Source organism: Lampetra fluviatilis, chromosome 35 (genome assembly GCF_964198595.1).
Source record: "Lampetra fluviatilis chromosome 35, kcLamFluv1.1, whole genome shotgun sequence".
Taxonomy (NCBI): Eukaryota; Metazoa; Chordata; class Hyperoartia; order Petromyzontiformes; family Petromyzontidae; genus Lampetra; species Lampetra fluviatilis.
In genome coordinates this window covers 12,085,276-12,111,569 of record NC_136309.1, presented here as the reverse complement: position 1 = coordinate 12,111,569, position 26,294 = coordinate 12,085,276, and the positions used below count along the sequence as shown (strand labels likewise).

The window sequence follows — 26,294 nt, the reverse complement described above, 5'->3', positions numbered from 1 at the left end:
GCCTTGCCAGCGGGGTGGCGCAGCAGGACACGCGCACCAACAACAGCAGCGGCGGCACCACCAACAACAGCAGCAGCGGCACCGCCTGCGTTGCGTTCAGAGAGCGACGGCGACGCGGGGCGACGTTTTGGGCTCCGCGTGGTCGCAACACACGAGGAAGCAGCGCACGGGGGGGGGGGTCACGTGGGCACAGCTACCGCCCTCTGAGACGGACGGGGATTTCCAATCGCGCGCGTTCTGTTGACACCGTGTTCGTGTGCTCACACAGACAGACACAGTGATTATACAGACAGACACGGTGCTCACATAGACACGGTGTTCACACAGACAGACACCGTGCTCACACAGACAGACAGACACGGTGTTCACACAGACAGACACGGTGTTCAGACAGACACGGGGTTCACACAGTCAGACACGGTGTTCACACAGACAGACACGGTGCTCACACAGACAGACACAGTGATTATACAGACAGACAGTGATTATACAGACAGACACAGTGTTCACACAGACACGGTGATTATACAGACACGGTGCTCACACAGCGTACAGACAGAAACAGGGTTTTCACACAGACACGGGGTTCACACAGACAGACACGGTGTTCACACAGACAGACACGGTGTTCACACAGACAGACACGGTGTTCACACAGACAGACACGGTGCTCACACAGACAGAGACGGTGATTATACAGACGCAGGGTCGCGTCGTGCCCGCTCGAAGCCGCTGCTTCAGACCCTTCGCCAAGAGCCGGTGAGTGCATGCGGGGTGCGCGAGTGTTGTGGGGGCTGCTGACAGCATCGGGCCCAACAGTCTGTTCAGGCTCTACGGGGTCTTTGGTGTTCGTGCGTGTGTCAATATGTATGTCAATCTACATCATTAGACCTGCTTTGCCAGTACCAAAATAATGCACACATGATTCCTTGTAAAAAGGTTTCAGTTGTGTTGCCAGAAAAAAGGGGGAACCCCCTATTGTGTATGTCAATGTGTCTGAGTTCCTACGGCAGGCGGGGCTGTCTTGTGTTGGGTCACGTAGCCCACTTGCCCAGCCATGTTTGGCTGGATAGAGGAGTTCGGGGTTGCTTCATTTGTGGCCAGTTAGTTACAAGGGAGACCTGTGGTGCGTGAGAACAGCGACAACAAAAAACAAAATACAACCAAAGGTTACAGAAAAACGTAGGTACATGTGCAATTAAATGCAAGACTTTTGTCTAAGAGTGACACAAACACGTGATTCGAAAAAGTGCAAACGTATAAGTGTAGAGGTGTAATTGTGTATGGGAGCGGATGGCAAACAAACACAAGGGGCGTGGTTAGGGCCGTACACATAGGAGGTGGCCACACCGACGTCCGCACCTGCATCCCCCACGGGCCCCTCCCGGGGGGGCCGCGGACTATAAGAGGGGGTGAGCCGGAGGGCTCGAGGTGGAGGTATCAGCTTTAACCAGCGAAGACGGAAGACCAGCTAGAATAGGCCCCGGAGCTCCCCTGGCTCGCTGTCCTTATCAGGGCCGACCAGGGCAAGCCGGTGGCGTGGCCCCGAGAGCCCAGACTGACGAGCAGGTCTGGGAACTCAGGGGGTCGGATCCCAGCTTGACCAGGGCTGGGACAGGTAGCCTCCCCTAGCTCCCTAGTGGAGGACTTGGGCTTAGGTTAGCGGGGCTTAGATGTTGTGTCTCCCTGTTAGCCGAGTAAGGGGACGTTACCCCTTAGGTCCTGTGTATACTCGCTAACTGTATACAAGTTGTGTTAATAAATAAGTGTGCCTCCGATCCCGTCGTCAAGCCTCCTGAGTAATTACTACATCTGGTGTCAGAAGTAAAACGTCCAAAGATGGACACACGAGGGACGACACGTACCAGGGAGTCGGAGAGGGAGGACACCGCGGCCGAATCACCACCAGAGATGGCCGAGGTCGGATCGGAGCAGCCGGGGCCGAGTACACCCGCGCCGCTACGACAGGAGGGGGGGGATGCGTCGGCCGAGGGACTTCGGCTGGCTCACTCCCGCCTGGCGGAGCTGCTCTACGCCGCGGCCGCCGTGTTGGAGGAGATCACGCGGCTGGGAGCTGGAGGGGCTGCGCGGGAAGACGGCAGCAGCCGACGCACGCCGGCATTTCCCGCCACCCCGACGCGGCTCGCGGTTAAATTTCCCGCCATCACTACAGTGCGAGCAGAGGGCGGGGCCGGCCTGCGTCAGGTGACTGCTGAGGGCCAAGCACGAGCCGTGACATCATCAACGCCGGCCAGCGCGTCAACAACGGAGCGACCGGCGATGCCATGCTCACAGCCCGCCCACACTGTAACGTCGGCTGGGAACGAGGGAGCGAGATCCGCAGCCACGGACGTCGCCTTACAACAGCGACTGCCGCCTCTCAAGGAGTTCGTGGGAGCGGCTGGAGATTGGGGTGGCTTCAAAAGGCGGTTCATCGCTCATCAAGAGATGGCGAACTGGACGGACGCCGAGGCACTATGCGCGCTGCCGGCGATGCTGGACGACGACGCCCTGGCTACCCTCACCTCGGCGCCTAAGGAAAAGCGCGCCACGCTGCACCTGGCGCTGCAGCTGCTGTCAGCCGTCTATGGGCCGCCTTCGGACTGCAGGCAGCTGTTCCACGATCGGCATCGGGGCGCCAACGAATCGCCCCTGGCCTTCCGAACGGCTCTCCTGGCCCTGGCAAAGGCAGCTTTCCCGCGGATGGACGAGGAGGGAGTGGACGCCATGGTGGCTGAAAAGCTGCTGCTACTCGCCGATGAGCTGGACATCGCCGTCTTGGCTCAAGACGACGGAGAGATGTCGTCCCTGCTGGTCGCGCGCCACATCCACGGGGGCTTGCGGTCCCTGCGTCGCAAGGCTGCCAAGGGGGTGGCCGGCCATGCCATGGCGGCCACCGCCCTCCCATCAGAGGAGGTCTGCGGGGTGGAGCGGCGGGGGGAATGGAGATCGGCGGCACCGCAGGCTCGGAATGGACCGAGCCGCCAGGAGCAGCCCAGGCCATCTGGGGCGCTCACACGCTGCTACAACTGTGGCCTGCAAGGCCACGTTGCGTCAGGATGCCGGGCTCCCCGTCAGCGCGGAGCGACACCTCGTCAGGACGCCACGCCGTCTCCACCCAAGCTCCAGCAGAGAAATCCGGCGAGTCGTGGCACCTCACACGTTTGGCCCATGCACACATCCGACACACACTCACGCGCTCAACTGAACAGGGTTCGAAAATCGCCGCCCATCGCGCGCGATTGTTCTGAAATGCGGCGAGCGCTCCAACCGGGTCAGTGGTCGGAGCTCGCCCATCGTGTCGTTGCTGCGTCGGCGGGATCATCGGTTGTGGTCGGTCATATTGATGGGGTAGAGGTGCGGATTTTAATTGACACAGGGGCATCGGCGACCATTATATCTGATTTGATTTATAACATCCTTCCCGTTCAAAGTCGTCCCTTGCTCCCTGTTGACGTGCCATGCTATGCTGCTAACGGGGGCTCGCTGGGCATTATTGGGCAAATCCGCGCCAAAATTTGCATTGGAGACATTAAATTATCCGGGCCTGTTTTGGTTTCCTCCTCACTCGCGGTTCCGTGCCTGTTGGGGACGGATTTCTTGGCCAAAATGCCCATCCGTATCTTGATTGACCAGGGGTGCATCGAGCTCCCATCGGGCTGACGTGTTACATTTTTGTCTTCCCCCACCACGGAGCGTCGGGCGTTTGCCACCGTGCAGGCGCTCGTGACAAAAACTGTGCGCGTACCCCCGGGGGCTCAGATGCTCGTCCCTCTTAGGTTGCGTCGGCCGTTTGCTAAAGGGGTTGCGGATCGGGGGGTCTTGTTGGGACCATCTCGGGCCGGGGTCAATGGACCCGATTTGCTAGCGGCTCAGACCATGGTGAAAGGGGATGGGGACCCCTTCATTGCAGTCCTTAATGTAGGATCGCGAACGGCCGTGGTTCCTCAAGGGACCGTGCTTGCACACGCAACGCCGGCGCCCTATGAGGAACCACTCGTGGGTCAGGTAACCACCGATCCTCCGTCGCGACCGCATTCGGACTGTGATGACGGATGGCTGGATGCACTTTGCGCGGGATCTGTGGATCTGTCCGACACGCAGCGTGCGCAGCTGCGAGTTCTCCTGAAAGAATTTGCGGACGTTTTTAGTAAACACAAATTTGATATTGGTTGTACTAAATTGCTGCGACACCATATTGACACGGGTGACAGCGCGCCAATCCGCCAGAATCCCTTTCGGCTCAGTCCCGCCGAAAAGGATCATGTCAAATCGGCTGTTGATGACATGCTAGCCGCCGATATCATTTCCCCTTCCAACAGCCCGTGGGGCGCACCGATCGTTTTGGTGAAAAAACACGACGGCTCACTGCGGTTTTGTGTCGACTTTCGGCGATTGAACAAAATTTCTGTGGCAGATGCGTACCCGCTTCCTCGAATGGATGAGTCGCTCGATGCCTTGGCGGGGGCGCGATTCTTTTCCACCCTCGATTTACTATCTGGATTCTGGCAGCTTCCTCTGGATGACGAATCAAAACCTAAAACTGCTTTTCGGACACCGCAAGGTCTCTTCCAATTTAACCGCTTGCCGATGGGCTTACATTCTGCGCCGGCAACTTTTCAGCGGTTAATGGAACTGGTCTTGGCAGGCTTGCAATGGGATTCGTGTTTAATTTACTTGGACGATGTCATCGTCTTTAGCAAATCCTTCGAGGAACACCTCCAGAGGCTGCGTGCTGTTTTTCTCAAAATGCGGGCTGCCAATTTAAAATTTAAACCGCAGAAGTGCCATTTGCTCCGCGAATCGGTGCGGTATTTGGGTCACATTGTTGGGCGCTCGGGGATATCCACTGATCCCGCCAAAACAGAATGCGTCAGCTCCTGGCCGACTCCCACCTCGGTGGGAGAGGTCAGGAGTTTCATTGGGTTCGCGTCGTACTATCGACGGTTTGTGGCTGACTTCGCTACGATCGCGAAACCATTGCATGCCTTGACGTCCAAGGGAGTCAGGTTTCATTGGGGGCTGGAGGAGGAGGCTGCTTTTCACGCCCTCCGGAATGCCCTGGTGGGGGCTCCGCCGTTGAATTACCCCGACTTCTCACAACCCTTCTTGCTCGATACAGATGCAAGTAACACGGGCATCGGGGGCGTGCTGTCCCAACTCATTGGGGGCGTAGAGCATGTGGTGGCTTACGGTAGTCGGGTACTGTCTCCAGCGGAACAACGGTACTGCGTTACCCGTCGGGAATTATTGGCAATTGTTTATTTCATTCAGCAGTACCGCCCATATCTGTACGGTCGGCGTTTCACCGTCCGTACAGATCATGCGGCCCTACAGTACGCTCTGCGGGTTCAACAACCATCGGGCCAGTTGTCTCGATGGTTGGAGATTCTCCAGGACTACGACTTTGTCACCACATATCGTAAGGGCGTCCGCCACACGAACGCTGACGCCCTGTCACGGTTGCCACCCACTTCGGAGTGCGCTTGCCTCCTGGGTTCGGGGCGTTGTAGGCCCCCGAACGTCACCACCGATTCGGTCCTCGTGGCCGCCGCCGATGCGCCTTTGGCTTCGGGTCCTATCGAGCAAGAAGGGAGGGATTCGTTGCTGGGGTTGTCGGTCGCGGAATGGGGACGCCTCCAAATGGAGGACACCTCCCTCCTCGCTCTGCGCCGTCGCGCAGGGGGGGTTGGGCAGGGGGTGGCGAACATTGACTCGTGGGGGTTGTTCCAGGGTCTTTTAATGCACTGGGACGGAAAAACCCGCCGCCAGCAGCTCGTGGTGCCTGCAGCATTGAGGGGTAAGGTGGTATGGGCTGTTCATGAGCGGCTTCTGCACTTGGGGGTTCACAAGACCTTTGCCACGCTCCAGCTCGATTTCTTCTGGCCGGGCATGGCAAAGGACGTGGGGGATCTCCTGGGGTCGTGCACGCAATGCGCGCAGCGAAAGCCACCAGCTAGGGGGTCCAACCCTCCGCTGCAGTCCATAAAGGTTTCCCGGGTTAACGAGCTCGTTGCGCTAGACATACTCGGCCCATTTCCCGCTACACCCAGGGGGAATAGGTATTTATTGACAGGGGTCGAATACTTCACGAGATGGCCTATGGCCTGGCCCCTGGCCAACCACTCGGCAGCAGCCATCGCGGAGGCCTTTGTCCAGGGCTATGTCCTCGACAAAGGTGCTCCGGAACGGCTGCTTACTGACCAGGGTAAGAATTTTTCGGGAAAACTCCTCCGCGAGGTGTGCGACCTCTTGGGTACGGAAAAAATTCGGACCTCCCCGTATCACCCTCAAACTGACGGGATGGTGGAACGGCTACATCGGACCATCACGTCTATGCTGTCCCAACAGGTGTCCGAATCCCAGACAGATTGGGACCTTCGCATAGCCGGTGTGTTGCAGGCCTACAGGATGGCTCCCCATGCGGCCACCGGATTTTCCCCTTTCTTTTTAATGTATGGCCGCGAGGCTAACCCCCCTGTGACGACCCAGCTGAAGCTCTCGGCGCCTCAGGCGAAGTCTACCTTGTCCGAACACGTTAAATTTAACATCAGCAAATTGTCTGAGGCGCGGGAAGCGGCCGTGCAAAATTCTGAACTCCGCCAGAAGGCGAACGAGAGGCTTCGGCTGGGGCGGGTACATGTGTTCAAATGGAAACCAGGGGACAGGGCATGGTTGCACTGTCCCCAGGTGCCACTGGCAACCTCGTCAAAGTTGGTACGGCCGTGGCGGGGGCCAGTGGAGGTCGTACAGGTCTTACGGCCGCAATGTGTTCGCGTCAAATGGGGGAGGCGTCGGTGGTACGTGCACCCCTCAAGGTTGAAACCGTTCATTGCGCCGGCCCGTGGTTCACACACACACACGCATGGCCAAACGTGTGAGGGGTCCGCCGACTCCCCGACGTCGCTGCTCTCGCCTAACATGACGTCAACTGTTCCATCTCCAGGTGCAACAGGAGTGACGGGTCCACGCCCGCCAACCCCTCCCGGAGGGGTCGGGGGTCACTCGGCAGCGACGCCAGACTCTCTTGCACCCGGACCGTCACCAACCACCACTGAGCGTGCCGGGTCGAGCCCTTGTGACGGGCCCGCCGCGAGAACGCGCGCCAAAACGCGCGCCAAAACGCGCAGACTATTGTGAGGTCGGCCTTTGGGGGCCCTTGCGGACAGTGGGGGAGGGACATCCGGAGCGCGTGTATATATGTTGGGTTTGCGGAATGGGGTATTTATTCGGGAGGGTGCGCCGGGTTATTTTTTTCTCTTTCTTCTTCTACCTGTTCCTGTTGTTGTTGTTGTTATGACTGTTATCGTTCTTGTTAAATTTACGCGAGGCACACACGGTTTTGGGGAGGCATGCACCTTTATTCTGGTTTTGTTGCAGCCGGGGACGGCTGCGAGCTGTACAGGGGGGGGTGATGTAGAGGTGTAATTGTGTATGGGAGCGGATGGCAAACAAACACAAGGGGCGTGGTTAGGGCCGTACACATAGGAGGTGGCCACACCGACGTCCGCACCTGCATCCCCCACGGGCCCCTCCCGGGGGGGCCGCGGACTATAAGAGGGGGTGAGCCGGAGGGCTCGAGGTGGAGGTATCAGCTTTAACCAGCGAAGACGGAAGACCAGCTAGAATAGGCCCCGGAGCTCCCCTGGCTCGCTGTCCTTATCAGGGCCGACCAGGGCAAGCCGGTGGCGTGGCCCCGAGAGCCCAGACTGACGAGCAGGTCTGGGAACTCAGGGGGTCGGATCCCAGCTTGACCAGGGCTGGGACAGGTAGCCTCCCCTAGCTCCCTAGTGGAGGACTTGGGCTTAGGTTAGCGGGGCTTAGATGTTGTGTCTCCCTGTTAGCCGAGTAAGGGGACGTTACCCCTTAGGTCCTGTGTATACTCGCTAACTGTATACAAGTTGTGTTAATAAATAAGTGTGCCTCCGATCCCGTCGTCAAGCCTCCTGAGTAATTACTACATAAGCAAGAGGCACCAGAAATAGATAAAGTTGCAAGCACTGTGTTTTGGCTTAATTGGAGAACGAGAAGAAGACGTGAAGTAAGGGAACCAAACTGGGGATGAGCTGCTCGGGTATTCTAGAAATGTGGAGAAGCAACACGGATTTTTTTTACCAAAGTTTTAGCGAATAGAATTAGGAGGAATAAGGAGGCACATCTGAGTCTACGAGGAGTTAGACTGTTAGAGGAACTAAGTGGTCCTTTAGGCAATTGGTGGATTTGTTTAACCCGTAAGTAACTCCCTGAGAAATGAGGGTTCTGACAGATGATGGATTACACTGTAACAATAGTTTTTTTGTTACTGGGTAGTAAGTGTTATTTCCTAATCGCTTATGCCTCAAAAGTACATAAAATGGCTATTATTCCCCACAAACTTTTCTTTTGTGACCACGACAGTTATATTTAAAAATTTACCTATTTTCCAGAACATTACAGATAGATTCAGTGCTGAGTGACTTCTCGAACATTCTAGAACTTTCCAGTAATATAAATACAGTAGTAGTATAAATACAGGGGCCTTAAGCCCACCAGTTCAGTTTAGTTCCAGCTGCCTAAGTGGATATCTGCATTTTTCTGAGATGGCATCAAGAGGCTGCAAGCATCCGGCAGACGCATTTTGCTGTCTGCGGCCAATTTATCAAGACAAGAGCGAAAAAGTTATCTGTATCATATATGAAAAATGTTGCGAGAATCTCTTACACATTAGACATGGGTGAAATGTATTTTTGTAGGATGGTACAGAGGGGAAAAGAGAGCCATGAAGTTCCCTATCCCAATAATTTGGTGGGAACACACTGACCACTCAAGCAACTGCTAATTCTGCATGGTGGACCCTTACAGATGTAGGGGTGTTACGGGAGGGCAAACAAACACACGAGGGGTGTTTGCGCCCGCACGCGTAAGGGTGCCTACATCCACATCCGCAACGGTTAGCCCTGGGGGGCTGTGACGGCGCTGTGATCCCCCACAGCCCAACCCCTCAGGGGGGAGTTGCTATGTAAGGCGGGGAGCTGGTGGGCTCGGGGTCGAGTATTACAGCTTAACCAGCGAAGAGCGAAGACCAGCAGGATAGGCCCTGGGACTCCCCTGGCTCGCTGTCCTTCTAAGGACCGACCAGGGCAAGCCAGCGGCGCGGCCCTGAGAGCCCAGAGCCGATGCTCTTGTAAGAGCCAGTCTGGTTGGCTAAGGGTGCCGAGATCCGAGCTTGGCCAGAGCTGGATCAGCTAGCCTCCCCTAGCTCTCTAGTGGAGGACCTGAGAGCAGACTAGCCGGGCTAGCGCTAGGGGTGTCTCCCTGTTAGACGGGTGAAGGGGCCGTTACCCCTTCAAGTATTGTGTTCTGCCCTTTGGTTGAATAAATAAGTGTGCCTCCGACTACGTCGTCTACGTCTCCTTGAACTCACTACACAAACGTCGGACTGGCAAGAATGCACCTGATTTTACTAAATTTGCTTTCTACCGTGATTGTTTATAGGTCCATTCTCTCCTCCGGGCGCTATGGGCAGTGATTCCACACAACGCTCCGTGCTTGTTTGTTTAGAAGTCCAGTGTCCAGCTCGTCCGTCCCCCTATGGGCAGGAATTCCACACAACTCCCCCTCTGCCCCACCCCCCTCTGTCTCTATTAAGGCCTCGACACAGAGACGTCTTTCTGTGTGCCTATGTGTGTGTCTCTCTCTGCTTGTCTGTCTGTCTGTGTATCTCCGTGTCTATGTTTTGTCTCTCTCAAATGTAGCAATCTTTTGAAGAACGTAATCAACCAGGTGGGGTGTTGACTGTTTTGTTGGCCGACTCTGTGTTGTATTGCATTATATTTCCAAGTTTACTATGCTTGTTTTCTCGTTTATTTGTATCTGATGATGGTTACTTGTGTTGCAATCGAAATGTCGTATTCTATTATTATTTAATTGCATTTCTTTCTACATGACTTTACCCGAAAGAACCAAAGAGTAATTCCTGCAGTCACGAAAGCTTTGAATCTAGTTTAATAATGTACCTGCTATCACGTATCCAGACCTTCCTTCATCCATCGCCCAGTGCCACACTGCCATGAGCTCCCCATACCCACTCCTCCAGAGAGAGAGCAGCCGTCTTTAGAAGAGAGCAGCATGTCAGAGAGCGAGGAAGACGTACATCCAGATGACAATTTCAGAGGTGGAGCTGAGGAGAGAAACCCATACTACCCCAACCAAAAAGAGCTCAACGACTTGATCAGAGATCTTGGTCTCACCAAGTCCAATGCCGAGCTTTTGACGTCTAGGCTCAAGCGGTGGAACTTGTTGGATGAAAGTGTGAAAGTCACAGATCAGAGGCAGCGTCAGCAACCTTTTTGCAGATGGGCTCTGCTTCTACCACAATGTGACCAGTCTGTTCGAGGCAATCGGAATCGCCTGTAACCAGAATGAGTGGCGCCTCTTCATTGACAGCTCATCCAGGAGCCTCAAAGCCGTGCTGCTCCATGATGGTAACAAGTACCCGTCTCTTCCCCTGGCTCACTCGGTGCACCTCAAAGAGGATTACAACAGCATCAAGACCTTGCTTGACGCCTTGAAGTATGATGAGTACGGCTGGGAGGTCATCGGAGACTTCAAAATGGTGGCATTCCTGATGGGTCTCCAAGGCAGTTTTACCAAGTTTCCCTGCTATCTTTGCCTTTTGGACAGCAGGGACACCAAGGCGCACTACCGAAGGTGGGACTGGCCACTGGTGGACCCCCGGAAGGTGCTGATGCCACCACTGCACATCAAATTGGGCCTTATGAAACAATTTGTCAGAGCCTTCAAGTACCTTTGTAATGAGTGACTTCCGTGACACGTCGTGTAGAGGGTGCTTCTTCTTTATTACTCACACTGGGAACAACACAGGCCAACACTTATTCTTCCTCACATTGAGTACAACACTAGATTTTAACGTCTCTTCTGGCTACACACAGCTGAACACTCGGCATGGCCGGACGACAGAGAGAGATGTCAGCGAGCAGCAACGCAGCCAGGACCCAAGACCCCACACACGAGCCTTGAGCGCCGGGTCTGCTCCCCCTTATATCCCCCCAGGCGTGGCTAAGTCCCGCCTCCGGCCACGCCCTCTCGTGGAACCTTAGAGCAGCTTCCCGGAGTATCTCAGCGAGCCCCACCTTATACCTTTGCCCCAGATACACCCTCTCTGATTAGTTGTTACTTAACCGTGCTCGTACCCATGATTCCCCATTACAGGCCAGCAGGTGTCACCCTGTCATTACACCTCCAATACTTCTTCCCTAAGCTGTCTGAGGCAAAGGTCAAAGCCGGTGTCTTCGTCAGACCACAGATAAAGAAGATCCTGGAGTACAATGAATTCCCCACGGAGCTCACTAGTAAGGAGAAAGCGACTTGGAACAGCTTTATCGCATTTAAAGCTTTCGTGACTGCAGGGATTCATCTTCTTGGTTCTGTCGGTAAAGTCACGTAGAAGGGAAGTAATAAAATAATTAAAATAAAACATAATAAAATAATTCTCACGATGTTTCGGCCACAACGCAAGCAGCCGTCCTCAGGTGAAGAATGATACACCACCAAGCTTGGAGCGTATATTTAAGCTGGGTTGGAGGGGGGAAGAAGAGCGCCTTGACAAAATAATTTAGCATATTTATGGGAAATGCGTAGGAGGTGGGCAGGGGGTTTCAAAGTCATATTATGCCCGTGCATTATGCAGGATTAGCAGCATCAAAGGGAGGGGATGTGGGTAGCATTAAAAAAGGGAAGGAATGTTAATAGTATGTAGCTGCAGTTACTAAACAACCACGTAAAAAACTGAAGTATAAACTACATAAAAAACTAAAGTATAAACTACATAGTATCATCAGTATACTAAATATACTCTCCAATAAGCTGAGCTACTAACAGTAAGTAATACATTACAATTCTATGTTCGAAAAAATATAATATGCTTCCAGCTAAACTTTTTTCTCTTACATCACACGGGTCTACCCCGTACTATATACTACCATAGGCAAACCCAACATTAAATTATATACTGTATTACTATACACCATTCTATACCTTCAACTATATTACCCTAAGTATTATTCTACCCACCCTACTGTATACTACACTGCTGTATATTCACTATACAATTACGATACTGTATATTACCTTATACATTGTATTAAACATTACAAGTTTATACTATTTATACAATCTGCTATACACTATACCATTGACCGTCGCGTGAAAGATACTAAGAGGAAGCAACTAAATATGTCAATGAGAGAGGGGTGAGGAAACACACTTGCAGCGGAGCAAAGAATCCATTTCCTGGAGAATACAGGATATATAGTCAATGCCAGTGAGTGGACTGCGGTCTGAAAGTCACCGTAAACGTGAACACAATCAGTTAAGATCCAAAATGGTTTATTACGTCCTTCCAATGATTGCTGAGCCAGAATCCATCTTCTCGGTTGAAATTGTCTCTGTGTTTGTATATGTGGATCGCCTCATGAACGAATCTCTCATGGTAGCCAGATGGCTTGCAGAGAACCTCTGTCTTGGAGAAGTCAATGTCATGTGAGCCCACTGAATTGTAACAGTGATCTGCCACCTCAGCCGTGTACGGAATAATAGACATTTTCTATACTTTTTAGGCATAAGAAATTAAGAAATAACACTACCCAGGAACAAAAATTGTGTTACATAGTGTTATTATTGATGGAGACAATTTTAAATTGGTCAGATAAATTCCAAACAATATAATTTCAGAATTTTTGCCTTTTGTGCACAGGTTCAAATGCTTTAGAAGGTGTTGAGGAAGATGATTCCACAATGACGAGATTCAATACTGTTGGAGATAAAGTCATGAGTATTGAGTACCACAGAGGCTGTGTTATATTTTTCTCGAAAGCCAGATGGCTTCGGATGGAATATGGCATATTCTCAGATGAAATTTGTGGCGTGTGATTTTTATATCTTCTCAAAGATCTGGATGAGAGGGGAGGATTGAGATAGGGCGGTATTTGTTAGGCTCATCTCTAGTGCCACCTTTATGACTAGGACGCACGAGAGCAGTTTTTCATTCTGGAGGGATGAATGTTATTGAATGGAAAGGTTGAATATACTGTTTGTGCTATCGGTTTTGCAATGAAGTTTTCCACAAGCTGGGGGCCAAAGGTGGGGGAGACCATCGGCACCATCACCAGAGGAAGGTTTTGGCGTGGAGAGCAAGGTTAGCATTTCAAATTCTGACACTGAGAGGAAATTACATTTCTGATTAGGATGGAGTGAGGAGGGTCAGTTAAGAGGCGTGTGAATCGTGGTGTCACAAGCTTGGATGTCAGTGGTGAAGCTGTGGCCTGCAGATCTAAAGTGTGAATTAAACCCATTCGCAATTGCAGCTTTATCAGAAAGGCAACTGCCATTGAGCAAAAGCCTCGGCAGTAGTCAGTATTCAGACGTTTTACCTACAAGGGTCTTTATGGCTTTCCAGAAAAGTGTGGGGTCATATTTTGAATCCCAAAAAGTATCTTGAAAATGAGTGCTTGGTCTGCCAATCTAATTTGGTGCAACGAGTCATTAGGACTCTATGGTTGGTCCAGTTTGAGTCCAACCCGGTTTGCTTAGCGAGTTTCTAAGCTACGTTTCTTGAGCAGGTGAGATGGGCAATACATGGCTTGATCCAGGGGGCTTTATTAACGGGGCATGTTTGAAAAGGTCAAAGGCCAAGCGGTGCCCAATATGGAAATCTTACAGATGTTAGGTAGGTTATAATTCTAGATTTGAAGCTTTCGTGACTGCAAGGATTCATACTCTTAGTTCTTTCGGTTAAAAAAAATGAAATTAAAATTAATAATAAATAAAATTTTATAAAAATTTTTTTTTATTAATTTTTATTTCATTTTTTTACCTACGTGACTTTACCGAAAGAACTAAGAGTATATAGGTTATAATTAGCTATGTGGCTGAAGGCCTGGTGGTCTAAGGAATTCAAAGAACATTTATACATTATCTTAAATGGGACTATAAGCAGTTTTGTATGTCAATATTGAGTGGTCACGAAGATGATTTTCTCAAGACACCCACTTTTACAAACTTTGATGGAGCATTTGACATGAGAAAATCAATGATTAATGAGTGGTCAAGGGTACTTTCATATTATGATGTGCCTCGTAAACAGATGAGCTGACATAGGTTGAATTCAACTGTCAAAGCAAGAGCTTCAGTCAGAGGATCAACCCAGTTCAAGTCGCCAGTGATTATAATCAGCTCCCCTTTAGGTAAGGCAGAGATGGAATTGCACAGAAGTAGGGGGCTAAACAGGCACGGCACGGGCTACAGAAGAGGTGGGCTGATGTGGTACAGAAGGATGTGGAGCTGAGTGGACTTGCCGATGACTGGTACCAGCAGTGTCAAGATCGGCTTCTATGGAGTAAAGTTCACGGGAATACTAACCACAGTAGTAGCAATAGATAGTATTGCAACTGAGTGAGTAACTGGAGTGAATCGGTCAGTGATGAATCATCAGATTGCTTCAACGAGATTGCTTCAAGTTAAATTATGTCAAGTACAGTGAGGCAGGTTACAGCGACAGGATTTGAACTTAAGCAAAATTTGTGCCTCGTAGCCTTGGAACTACAGCCGGTGTGCATATATATGAATGTGCATACATATTGATGTGCGTATATGACGATGAATGTGTATTGACTTATGTGTGTCTGTATAAATGTGTCAATGTTTCTGTCCCATCCAGGAGAGTGAGGCTCCACCATGGCCCAGTTGCACATCCAGGTCCTCCTCCTCACGTTAATTACACCCTTGGTGTGGTGTTTTTCAGTCGACCCGCTGAACACGGAGACTGCCATTCATCTTGTGAGTTTAAACATAAAGTGTACACCAGCACAACATACACGAACCAGGGAAGCATGCAACTTGCCACTAAAGGTAAACCGAATAATAACTCCAGAAGTGAGGAAAATCCTGCATTGGTTTCAACTTCTCTGAATCTCATCAGCGGGGTCAGGGGATAACATTCGAACTGCGCTGCTGTTCAGGATGTCACCATGTATCGATTCTCTATCGATTGGTATCCTGTCACCTCCGAGTCCAGGGGGTTTCAGTCTCACAGCAGATGGTAATCTCTGCTTGATCCATCAACTCTGCCTCATCGCCACAGCATCGGCCACCTCTACAGTGGGCAGGGAGACCATATCCTGAGGCCACCGGGCCCGGTGCATGTCAGATGTGGCAGCTGGTGCCGTGATGGTGATTGTTTTTATGTATCAGGATGGACACCTCGTCAGACTGAAGAGGCAATCTTTCCGTGCTGATGAATATTTCCACAACGATATTTGGTGCAAGAAATGCCAAGCCGGTACTTTATTATCATTAGAGGCATCATCACCACCATTGCCATCACCAAAATCATCATGTTAATCACCACAATCATCACCACCATTACCACTACACCACTATTATCATCGGCATTGACATCATCATTAAACAATGCATTACTGTACACCAAACATTGCAAAACATGAATATTCTGAAGTTTATCTTCCAAGCTGAATGCATTTAAACCCATCTTAATTTTTTTTATTGTATTTAATAGCTGTTTGCTAACAGAACTTGCCCCAACAAGATGTAAGGGCATACTCAGGATGTATGTATGTGACATGGCCCAGCATTAGCCCTTTCGCCGCTTGTTGCAGAGGTTTGTGGTTTTAGTCTGGCAGGCTACTCTGGTTAATATTACGGGTGTATTAATCTTGAAAATATGGGCTATATGCTTAATTGTGTACTTAAAAGATTGTATAATGTTATAAAAAATATAGCAGGCCATTGTGTGCTGGCGCCATGGTCCAAATATGTTGAATTAGAAACATTACGAGCAAATTACTTAAGTAGGAAACAGATAGCTATCAACACCCACCACTGCAAAAACTTGGCAGGACTGGCCTGCAAAAGTCTTGAGAGTCAGTGGGGCTTTATTTGGTAAACAAGCATAAAATGTGTGTGTGTATCTACAGGAAAGCGTCTGAAAAGCCACTGCACCAGTAGCTCGGACACTGTGTGTGAAGACTGCTCCAATGGAAACTATTTGGATGAGCCCTCTGCCAATACGAAATGCAAACAATGCCGTATCTGTGACAATGGTATGAGAACTCCCCACGAAAAACCACGGCCCTCGATTACATCTGGCACAACACAGCCCAGCCAGCTTGTTTCATTTAGTCATCGTTCTCTCTTGTTGCGAGGTCAACACCAGTTTATCATCACTTTAATATGTAATTTCTCCAGGGCTTCTGGCCTTCCAAGGTCATGGATTTTTTTTATGTCATAAGGCAGGGCTGTCCAAACTATTTCCTGTGTGCTCAGTGTTTCCCACAGACTCGTTTTAATCCTGCCCAAGGCATTATTCAAATTGGCGATTAAACTTGGCCTTTTAAAGCTTTGAAATGAAATTAATAAAAAAAAAATTGTCCATGGCAACAACACTTTCAAGAGTTGAATGCCAATGTCGAGCTTTGCTAGCCAGAAGAGGGCTGCAGGAGAGAGTTTGTGTAGTTTTGCCATTCATCCTCTGTCAAAGGAGCGCAGACTACAGTGGTTTACTATACAGTCCATAGTTTGGGTTCTCATCATGAGTTTCATGGGAGAATGATGCAGGAAAGCAGTGTGTAGGCCGTGTATGCATGGGACAGGCAAAGGGTGGGGGTTGCTGGGGGTGGGAGGCTAGTGGGTGAGGACTTCAGCTTTTCGAGTCCAGCACATGAATGCTTTTCTCTCTGTACATCTCAAGTCTCTTCTGAATAGATCTCATTTTTATTATTTGTTTTCTTTTGAGTGCAGCATATATTTTTTTCATATTATAATAAGCACGTTCCTTATTTTTTACATTTGCATAGTATATTTTGGGGGCCCAAATTAAACAATCTAGATATTTGGATGATTGTATCTGTAAACATGGATGTGACTAAATGGGAAATTTCATTTTCAAGCCTTTCTAGAAAATACTTGGAATTAACATCACTTACTCTTTGATTATATGTATTCGATGTTACAATGTGAATTGACACGTTGCTGGGTGGACCTGTGGCACCACTGCAGCCCATAACCTGCACCCCATGAGGCATTGCTCTGCTACGTCCGATGCCATCTGCGGGTGCAACGAGGGGTCATACTGCAGCCACAAAGACGGCCCGGAAAGCTGCCTGGATTGCAAGCCACACACGACGTGTCCCCCCGGAGCTGAAATTGCAAAACCTGGTGAGATTAAATTCCATCGTACGGGGAAAATACTCAAATGTCTCCAATGTAATCGAACTACCATGTTGACTGGGACTTGAACATGATGTTGTCGAGTCCACTGTGCCGGCATACACACTGGTTACTGTGTGAATTTGGCTTTTATGAGTGCGTTTTGACTCGTGCATTTGTGTGGTGTAGGGAGATGTTCTAGTGTGATCAAGAGGGTGGTGCAGGCTGTGTGTGGTGTAGGCAGTGGTGCAGCCTGTATGTGGGTGGTGCAGTGGTAGTGTAGCGGTTAGTGCACTGCGCTACGAACCTGTCGACCCAGGTTCGATAGACGCAAAACCTGGTGAGATTAACTTCCATCGTAAGGGGAAAATACTAAAATGCGTCCAATGTATACCAATAGGGTTTTTCCCCTTTTTTCTGGCAACAAAACTGACACCTTTTACAAGGAATCATGTCTACATTAACCGCAATACTTGCAGTCAAATGCAAACAAAAACACAATACTCTGGTAATTTATGCATTGTCTTTGAAACTGATTGGTCCACGCCAGAGACAGCTTTCTTTGGAGCCTCGTCTCATATGGTGTTCGACCAGATGACGCCAAAAGGCGCACACCATATGAGACGAGGCTCCAAAGAAAGCTGTCTTTGGTGTGGACCAATCAGTTTCAAAGACAATGCATAAATTACCAGAGTATTGTGTTTTTGTTTGCATTTGACTGCAAGTATTGCAGTTAATGTAGACATGATTCCTTGTAAAAGGTGTCAGTTTTGTTGCCAGAAAAAAGGGGAAAAACCCTATTGGTATATTTTGGTACTTGCAAAGGAGGTCCCATGATGCGTCCAATGTAATCGAACTACCACGTTGACTGGGACTTCAACATGATGTCGAGTCCACTCTGAACCGGTCCTGGGCCTCCCCTTGGTCGACTCAGCCTCAAATAAGTACCTGGTGCAGTGTTGTGTAAAGATCGCCACTTGGGAGACAAAAGCGGCCGGGCAAGGTGTTCGCCACCCAACCCCTCGTGTGCTGTGACGATCTTAATAGGTGCTTGCTAACAGCACCTGCCCCAACAGTCTGTTAGTGGCTATACAGGGGATCTTTGTCTGGTGGTTCAGGCTGTGTGTAGGTATGTAGTTAGGTTCATCAGTGCACATTACAACAGAATGGGAACAATACAGGGGCATATAGCAACAAAAAATAAACTCGTCACGATCTCAGCGGATAGCACAGACTGAGCTAAGAGATTTGTAGCCGCGCGCATAAACAAGAGGCGAGGAATGGTGGTTGCTATGCTTTCTATAAACTCCTGTCCCATGTGCTTGCTAAAGTTGGCCCTCAGGATAGTCATCATGTTGAGTAACTTTAATGCCCGAGTGGGTCATGTCACAGATACCAGGGCCAGTGATTGGATGGCATGGGCTAGATCAGCTTAATAATAATGGTAAGAGACTGCTAGACTTCTGTGCAGCCCATGGGCTTATAATCACCAATAGGCTGTTTCAGCATCGGCGCATCCACATAACATCATGGATGTATGCTGGGTCCAAGCAAGAAGATCTGCTGGACTATAGCGACGAACGGCAAATGCGGCCCATGTCCTTAACACCAGGACCTACTGCGGAGCTGATCTGCCCACTGACCATCGGCTTGTCATCCGTAAGATGTGCCTGCCATTTTTCGACTGGGGGGTTGGACGTCCATCAAGGACCCCCCATTCAAGCCCAAAATAACCTGGTGACAGCAAGCTAATAGTTGCAAGAGAGAATTTCAACATCGCTTTTAGCTGTGTTTGGCATCGTCCACCCCTGCTCTTGATGCTGCGGGAAAATGGGTGAGGTTCACAACTGTGGCTGAAGCAGTTGCAATGGCTGCATTGCTTATGCAGTCCAGACCTCCCCAGAGAACATGGCTGAAAGAGGTGTGCAGGCTGGTTGAGAGAAAACGACAGACCCACTCTCGCCGTCTGCAACATCTCACGTCAGAGAATGAGGCTTACCGCAGCCTTCACTCGGAGGTTCGGAGAGCCTTGTGGTGCTGCAAGGTTGAGTGGTGGGCGCAGGTTGCTGAGATGGAATCAGCCTCGGTAGCCCGTGATCACAAATCACTCTAATTCCATCCAAAAAGTAACTTGCAGCACCTCACCTAACAGCATCCTTCCCCCGCACCTCGGTTTTCTATGTATGGTGCAAAAGAAGTTCAACATATATACATCCTTAAGAAAAAAAGCAGTGATCTGATCTCTGACCTCCAGGACCAGGTCTGGAGGTTCACAGAGCATTTCTGAGGCCTTTGGGAAAAGTGGGGACGGCCCTGTAGCAACTCCCTGTGAGTGGCTAGGTGAGGTTTCATATGTTGAGGAAGTATGAAGGGCGATCTAAGGTCTGAAACCAGGAAAATGACTGGGCAGAGATGATCTCCCAAACTTCTGAGGAAGGGTGGCGTCCGTGTGCAGAATGGCCTATATATCACAACTATTTGGACCACAGGATTGGTGGTTCCCCCATTTTGAGGGGGACCGCACAGATCGTAACAACTACTGGGGCATCTCCCTCAGTGTGCAGGGTAAGGTCCTGGCAAGGATTAATCAACATCGCTTTGCCAGGTACACCAATAGGCTTGTGGAGCCCCTATGTGGTTTCAGGTTGGGGGGGGTCCTGCACGGATGGCATATTTTCTGTCCGTCTGCTATAGCAGAGGTGTAGCAGACAAACCTAATTCTCTGCCTTATTGACCTGGTAATAGGCCTATGTTACCATCAGTAGGTCAGCTCTGAATTGTTCATTCTTTATGGGTCCCCGACTCTATTCACACAATCATTAAGGACCTTCATGATGGTGGACAGGCCCGGGTAAAGTTTTCTGGCTAGGAGTCAGAGCCTTTCCCTGCTCACGTTGGGGTGCAACAAGGATATCCTCCAGCTCACACATTATTTAACATCTTCGACCACGTAATCCGAAAAGCCTTCCATGGTTATACCAATAGAATTCCTGTCTGCTACAATGAGAGGCTGATCGATGCCCTGGTGTGGACAAGGGATGGCTCCCTACTGGTCAACCATGTCATGGACGCTGATGTTTTGGTGGTTGCTGCTCACTTTGAGTGGAAGATTCTGCTGAACCTCGAGCCTGCCACTAAGATCCGGGGCCTTACTATTGGCCCAACAAAACTAAGCACCTGCCTCGGTATTTTATATCCAATAATGCACCCCCCTCAACTCCCCATGAGTGATGGGGCAGTTGTGGAGAGTGGAGAAGTTTCCAATACTTGGTCGCGTGTTTGTGACCAGCACCGGTTTTCCAGCAGATGTCTCACTCAGAATCCAATAAGCAGCATCTTTTCATCGGCTGCGTAACTCTGTGTGGAAGCTATCTGGTCTATTGCTCCACATGAAGCTCTGGATCGTCTCGCCCAGTGATACCCTCCATTCTCTTTGCTTGCAAAATATTGCCTCCTCTCATGGAATATCCGCACTGGTTTGAAACTTTCAGGCTGGCCTGTCTACGATCAAACCTGGGTTTAACCAGGCTAGATTGTATGAGCTCACAAATGCTTGAAAGATCTGGACACATTCCCATCGGTGACCTCTGGTGAGCAAGGTTGCGTTGGCTGGGTCATGTAGCCCGCATGCCCAACCATCACATGCCCAAATAGCTTGTTTTGCCTGATAGAAGGAGCTTAACGGGCACGATACGGGCTGGAGAGGAGATAGACGGATGCGGTATAGGAGGATGTGGAGCTGAGTGGACTTATCAAGATTGGCCTCTCTGGAGGAGGCTCATTAAGGACGCTATTAGGCAGGTGCAATCAGTCGCCCTCCAACAGCGGAGGGCGGATGGAGTGATGCTCACAACGAGCGGAGAGCCTTGTGGCTAAAGTTAGCTCAGTGGGGGGGAAATGTGGTGCATTTGCCAGTGATCCAAATCAGTCAACCCATTGCACCTGGGTCTCTCATGACATGTCAGTGAACCTTCAAAACTTCACGTGGCCTTTGAGTGCATCTGGCCTGGCACAAGCACCGTGGTGACATTACCACCACTTAGTGGCGAATGGTGGCTGTTGTTGTTCTCGTGGTTTATGCACTGCACGACAGTCCCGGTGACCCGAGTTCGATCCCCGGCCAGGCATATTAATCGCACATGGTATCTGAACCCGTCTTGGGCTGCTTATAGGTTGACTCGGCATAATATTAGTACTTTGTGCAGAACTTGGGAGAATTAAGCATCAGGGCATGGGACTAGTCACACTAACTTCACACCCCGTGCCGACCTTAAAAGGTGCTCGCCAACAGCGTCTGTCCGCAAACAAATTATTCTATGGTTTGTAATCCTAAATGGAGGCTCATGCCTGTTATTAGTGTGTACACACAAGTGTGGACAGTGTGTGCCTGTGTGATCTTTGAACTTGTTTGTGTGTGTATGCATGCATGGCAGCCTCGCTATTGGAAGACGTGGAATGCAGAACATGTGGGGTTGGTTCATACTCTCCTGGCGGGAACATCACCTGCAAGCGCCACACCAAGTACGTGCAACACATTTATATCCGAGACATGCATCCATGGCCACAAATTTCCGTCAAACCATTTGAAGATGTTATGTCTAAACGTTATTGCACTCTTCAATACAATTTACATTAATATAGCATCCAAGTGCATCTTCATCTGCCTACTCTTATCACCAAACCCATTTCTCAATAAAACTATAAGAATGTTAATTTCTATCACTGGCTCAGGGCTATGAATGAGGAGATGAGCATAACCCCATGTTAATTGAATCAGGAAGACACTTTCGGAACGTTTATATAATGCATATTAAAGCATATAGTTGTCACTCATTCCATTACTTTCTCATAACGAGCTTGATGACTGTAAAAAGTCTCAATGTTGTTTCTCCGCAGCTGTTCGTCTGAAGGGATGGTGATAGTGCTGCCCGTGGAAAACACAAAGGACGTCGAGTGTACACACCCCGCCAGTAAGTGACATCTCAGTAGTGTCACAGATGGGTGGCCTAGCAGGCGCAGGGCCGATTAGGTGGGCGCGCAAAAAGACATGCGGGCTGAGGTGGATAGTAGGTCACTCGGGCACTGCTGAGTCATGAGTTGATGGTCTCGGCTCAGTTTCCAATGACTGGACAGTTACATTTGCTTTTCTTATAATTACATTGTAGCAGAGCACCTGGCTCACAATTAGAGGGATACAAGTTAAAATTGCTGTAAGGGGGTGACTTGGGATCAACAAAAATTAGTAACACTTGATAATCCTGCAGAGTTCTAGCAAGAGACTGGCCTCTGCCATAGAAATGGGGGATTTCCATTGAGTTCAATGGCAATAACACGGCCCCAATGCCCATTTAAGCAGACGCCAAACTTTTTGGCTCTGAAAGTGAACACTTAACAATTAAACATATTTAACCTGTGTGCTTGTGTGTGGTGGATTTTCTTTTCCAGAATATGTGCCGATCATCGAGGTTCCTTCAGTTGTTATAGTTGTTTTAGTTGTTTTAGTTGTTGTCGTTGTTTTCATCATCATCATGTGGAAGTGTCCAAATAAGCTGCGATGCATTTTCAAGAAACGTAAGTAGATTTGTTTAAATCACCTCTGTACATCACATGAATTTCTGGACTCATTCTTGCAATATTACTTAAGAATGTCTTCTTTAAATCCAAATGTCCGGTTGTTCTCTCTTAGCGGAGAAGAACTCCGAGGAGGAAAACAAACTGGTATGCATGCCTTGACGGCCAGATTCATAACATCGCTGCCTCCACACACTGCTGCATTCGTGAAACCATGAAGCATCGGGCTGCTCTGCCACCCACCACTGCGCACAAGACACATTGCAACATGGCTTGTTTCAATATCCAATGGCACGATAACCAAAGACCCATCCAATTGAGGCGTCAGCAACTTTTACAACCCACTTTACAGTGTTGCTAAGCAATTGACTCCTTTAAAATTAACTGATCAGGACTTAACAAGAAGCTGATGAAACTTGATCAGTGCTATAATTTTTCGTAAACCTTTTTACAGAGGTGAAGAGATACCTGATGGTGCTAGTTATATGAACAGTACTCTTCTCCTTTTGTGGCTGTAAGCCAGCAGTGGAAATTCCATGTTCGCATAGCAGGAGTCAGTCTCACTGTAAAAAACAACGCTGACTTTCCACAAAGTGGTACTCATTTTATGATTGGCCCCAAAGGAATAATGCCGTGTATAGTTGACGCCAACGTGGATATTAACTTCCATCCTTCCAACTGCGAGTTGAGCGTTCTTCCAACAGCGTCACCTGGCTGTATACACACTTTTTGTTCTTTCCTCAATGGGTAACACCCACAAAATAAGATAAGCAACAGGAGAGTAAGTTTCCCTAAAATAACTGAGCCCCAGATAGTCCTGCTTTTATAGCCTGTACAAAACAATCATTTTCTGCGTGGTGATTGTGTAATTCTGTGACGTGGCTTTTAAATGTGTGATGCTACCATTCGCATTCAGAAAATGAAATTGCACATCCCTCTCTCCCTCCCCTCCCTCCCTCTAGTTCAGTACCAACCCTGAGCAGGCCCAACAAAATCACACACAACTCAGCGATGGTTGGACAGCCCAAACCTCAGCTGAGATTACCGATGAATTTAAACGAGGAGGGGATGGGTAAGTGACGCATAAGGGATGAAGTGGTGTGCCATTCACTCGTTAAGATAAATAAGCTGTGCATTGTGGGATTCCAATGTCATTTACAGGTCGCCTTCCACCATGATCACTGACAATGCTCTAGTGGGAGAGTAATATATTGCCGTTTCTGTGCAGTATCAAACCTTCGGTCTCAAGGGAGAGAGAAGAGCCATTGCAGATGGAAAATTCAGGAGGTGAACAAGCGACTGGGACGGATGACAATGACAGCATGGATCTTGAAAATTCGGAGGACGACTCTCCACCGTCTCCCGGCATAGAGCAGCCGCTCCCACCGCAGCCGTTCCCACCGCAGCAGTCTATTAACATCAACATCACCAACATCTACCCTCAAGGTACAGTCATTTGAATTGAGTTACAAACTAGGTCTGACAGAGCAGCATCACAATATGAAGACATTTTCATATTAAGTGGAATTAATAAAATTACATGAACGTTGCAAAGTCCTCTTAATAGATTTACTATACAAATTGACTTGGGTTGTTAAAATCTTTTTGTAGGATTACCGGTTACCATCCATAAGAGGTTTTTTGGGTTAGATCGCGTAAATATATAAATGTTTCGTTAAAACCTGCCACCACCTGACACAGCCAACTCGTAGGGGTTGTCACGTAAACAGAACATACCAATTCGTCACTAGTACAGCACACTGGTGTGTTGGAGAGCCAAGCCACAACATTTACATGGACGTAGTTTTTGACAAAATGGCTGAAACACAGCACCTTAGTAAACATTTTAACGGAGGTATTTGCACGTTTGTGAGGCTCTCCGAGTAACTCGTGAATATGCCTACGTTCACATTACTATGTGCCCCGTGTCATCAGATTTTGGACACTAAGCTGGGTTGACCCTGGATAGTGCATGAATGGGCTACAACCATGCGTAAAACAGCTTTCGTAGGTCCCTGCCGGGCTACATTGTCAGCAGAGGGCAGTGCAGAAAAGTGAAATGTACTCAATGTTTCTCCCATGTCTGTGTTCCCCACCTTCACCAAGCTGTATTGACCGGCGTGGTGAAGTTGGGTCAAATAACCCCCACAAGCAGCACGGTGTGGGAGGCCCTCATCGAGCAGTGGATTGACAAAAGAGCTGTACATGTAATGAAGATGACATTTGTGTTAGGCTATGCATCTACATCCCTGAAACTAGGATCATGAGTTTAGTATGCTATTACTATTTTTTTCAATTGTGCCTCAAGGGGATAGGTTCTACATCTTGATCTGAACCAGTGCTTCTTGATTCCCTGAACTAAGTCATAAGCCATTGCTTTTAATAATGAAACAGTATTCATAGCTGTGAGCAAAAAGTTAATAAAAACTGGTGTTTTTTTCCCCAGCTCCAAACGTGGATGTTAAGGTTGATGTGCAGCTGACAACACCAGAACCAACAAACGCCACGCCAAGCGAAACTCCACAGCCAACCCAACCTCCACAGTCGTCCCAACCGACGCCCCCATCACCACTCCCAGGCAACCAGGCCCGCCCTGACACCCAGCCCTGGCCCGAGACCCAACCCAATCCCAGCACCAGGCCCAGCCTGCATTCACAGATATCGAGCGACGGTAACATGCAGGGTGACAATTTCACGTCAGCACATTACCCGATTGACGAAACGACGAGAAACAAGATACCTATTCAGGAGCAGGGTGAAGTAGCTACAGAGAAAGACAGCTGCTCGTACCGAGAGTCTGAGAAGGAGTCCGGCGAGCCTGCACAGGAGCCGGGCGATCCTGTAGTTTAATAGGCGGGGGGGGTTATGTCATCCTATTAAGTGTTTTTGTTGTTTCTTAAAAAAGTTAAGATGTTGATTTTTTTTCATTAAATTCAATGTAAGTTGGTACTTTGTTTTCCTCCTACCGAAAACATTAAAGAATTGTCAAACATCCCTAAATAGGGTTGTCCTGAAATGTCTTCAGATTGAGCTGTCTCCAGGACTTTGTATTAATGAGATTGGCCACTTTTGCCACAGACCAATACTGGAAAATTGTGCAGTCATAGAGTTCAAAAGAATGCCACCAGATCTCAATACGAAGCAATTCCTGTCACCCAAACCCAGATGCCAATTCCTGGACTATCCAAGTCAAATCCAAAAAGATGGTGACGCTAATTGAGACAATTTGCCTGTGCAGTAACTATTGTCCATGAAGCTGGTTGTGTGATGCCAAGACCGTGAAACCACTTAGAGACGACTTCCCTCCACTACACACCCCCAGCACACCAAGCATTCCACACCTGGGTACAACCAAAAATGTTAGCCCCAATATCAAACCTCAGCCAAGGGTTTCCTATGGGGGGATAGAATTGGCTCATCTGATGTGCCAAGGGGGAAGCGCCCGGTCGCTGTGATAGATACAAAGTGAGCCCGACATGTGAGCCAGGCAGCCACGTAGG

The 26,294-nt window shown here is 49.3% G+C and overlaps 1 protein-coding gene across 2 annotated transcripts; it reads left to right on the top strand.

Annotated features, from left to right (window-relative positions):
* Window positions 1-219: 219 nt before the first annotated feature.
* LOC144944682 (tumor necrosis factor receptor superfamily member 14-like) lies at window positions 220-26,286 on the top strand. Of its 2 annotated transcripts, XM_078873041.1 has the most exons (12): window positions 220-759; window positions 14,717-14,835; window positions 15,250-15,337; window positions 15,993-16,118; window positions 17,074-17,232; window positions 21,657-21,744; window positions 22,120-22,193; window positions 22,669-22,794; window positions 22,910-22,941; window positions 23,757-23,866; window positions 24,023-24,240; window positions 25,241-26,286. In XM_078873041.1, exons 2-12 carry the CDS (start codon window positions 14,734-14,736, stop codon window positions 25,642-25,644), a joined length of 1,527 nt encoding a protein of 508 aa, XP_078729167.1. In that variant the 5' UTR covers window positions 220-759; window positions 14,717-14,733; the 3' UTR covers window positions 25,645-26,286. The 2 variants fall into 2 exon arrangements, with proteins under 2 accessions (XP_078729167.1, XP_078729168.1); XM_078873042.1 differs by lacking the exons at window positions 23,757-23,866; window positions 25,241-26,286 and having other exon boundaries at window positions 24,023-24,225.
* Window positions 26,287-26,294: the final 8 nt, after the last annotated feature.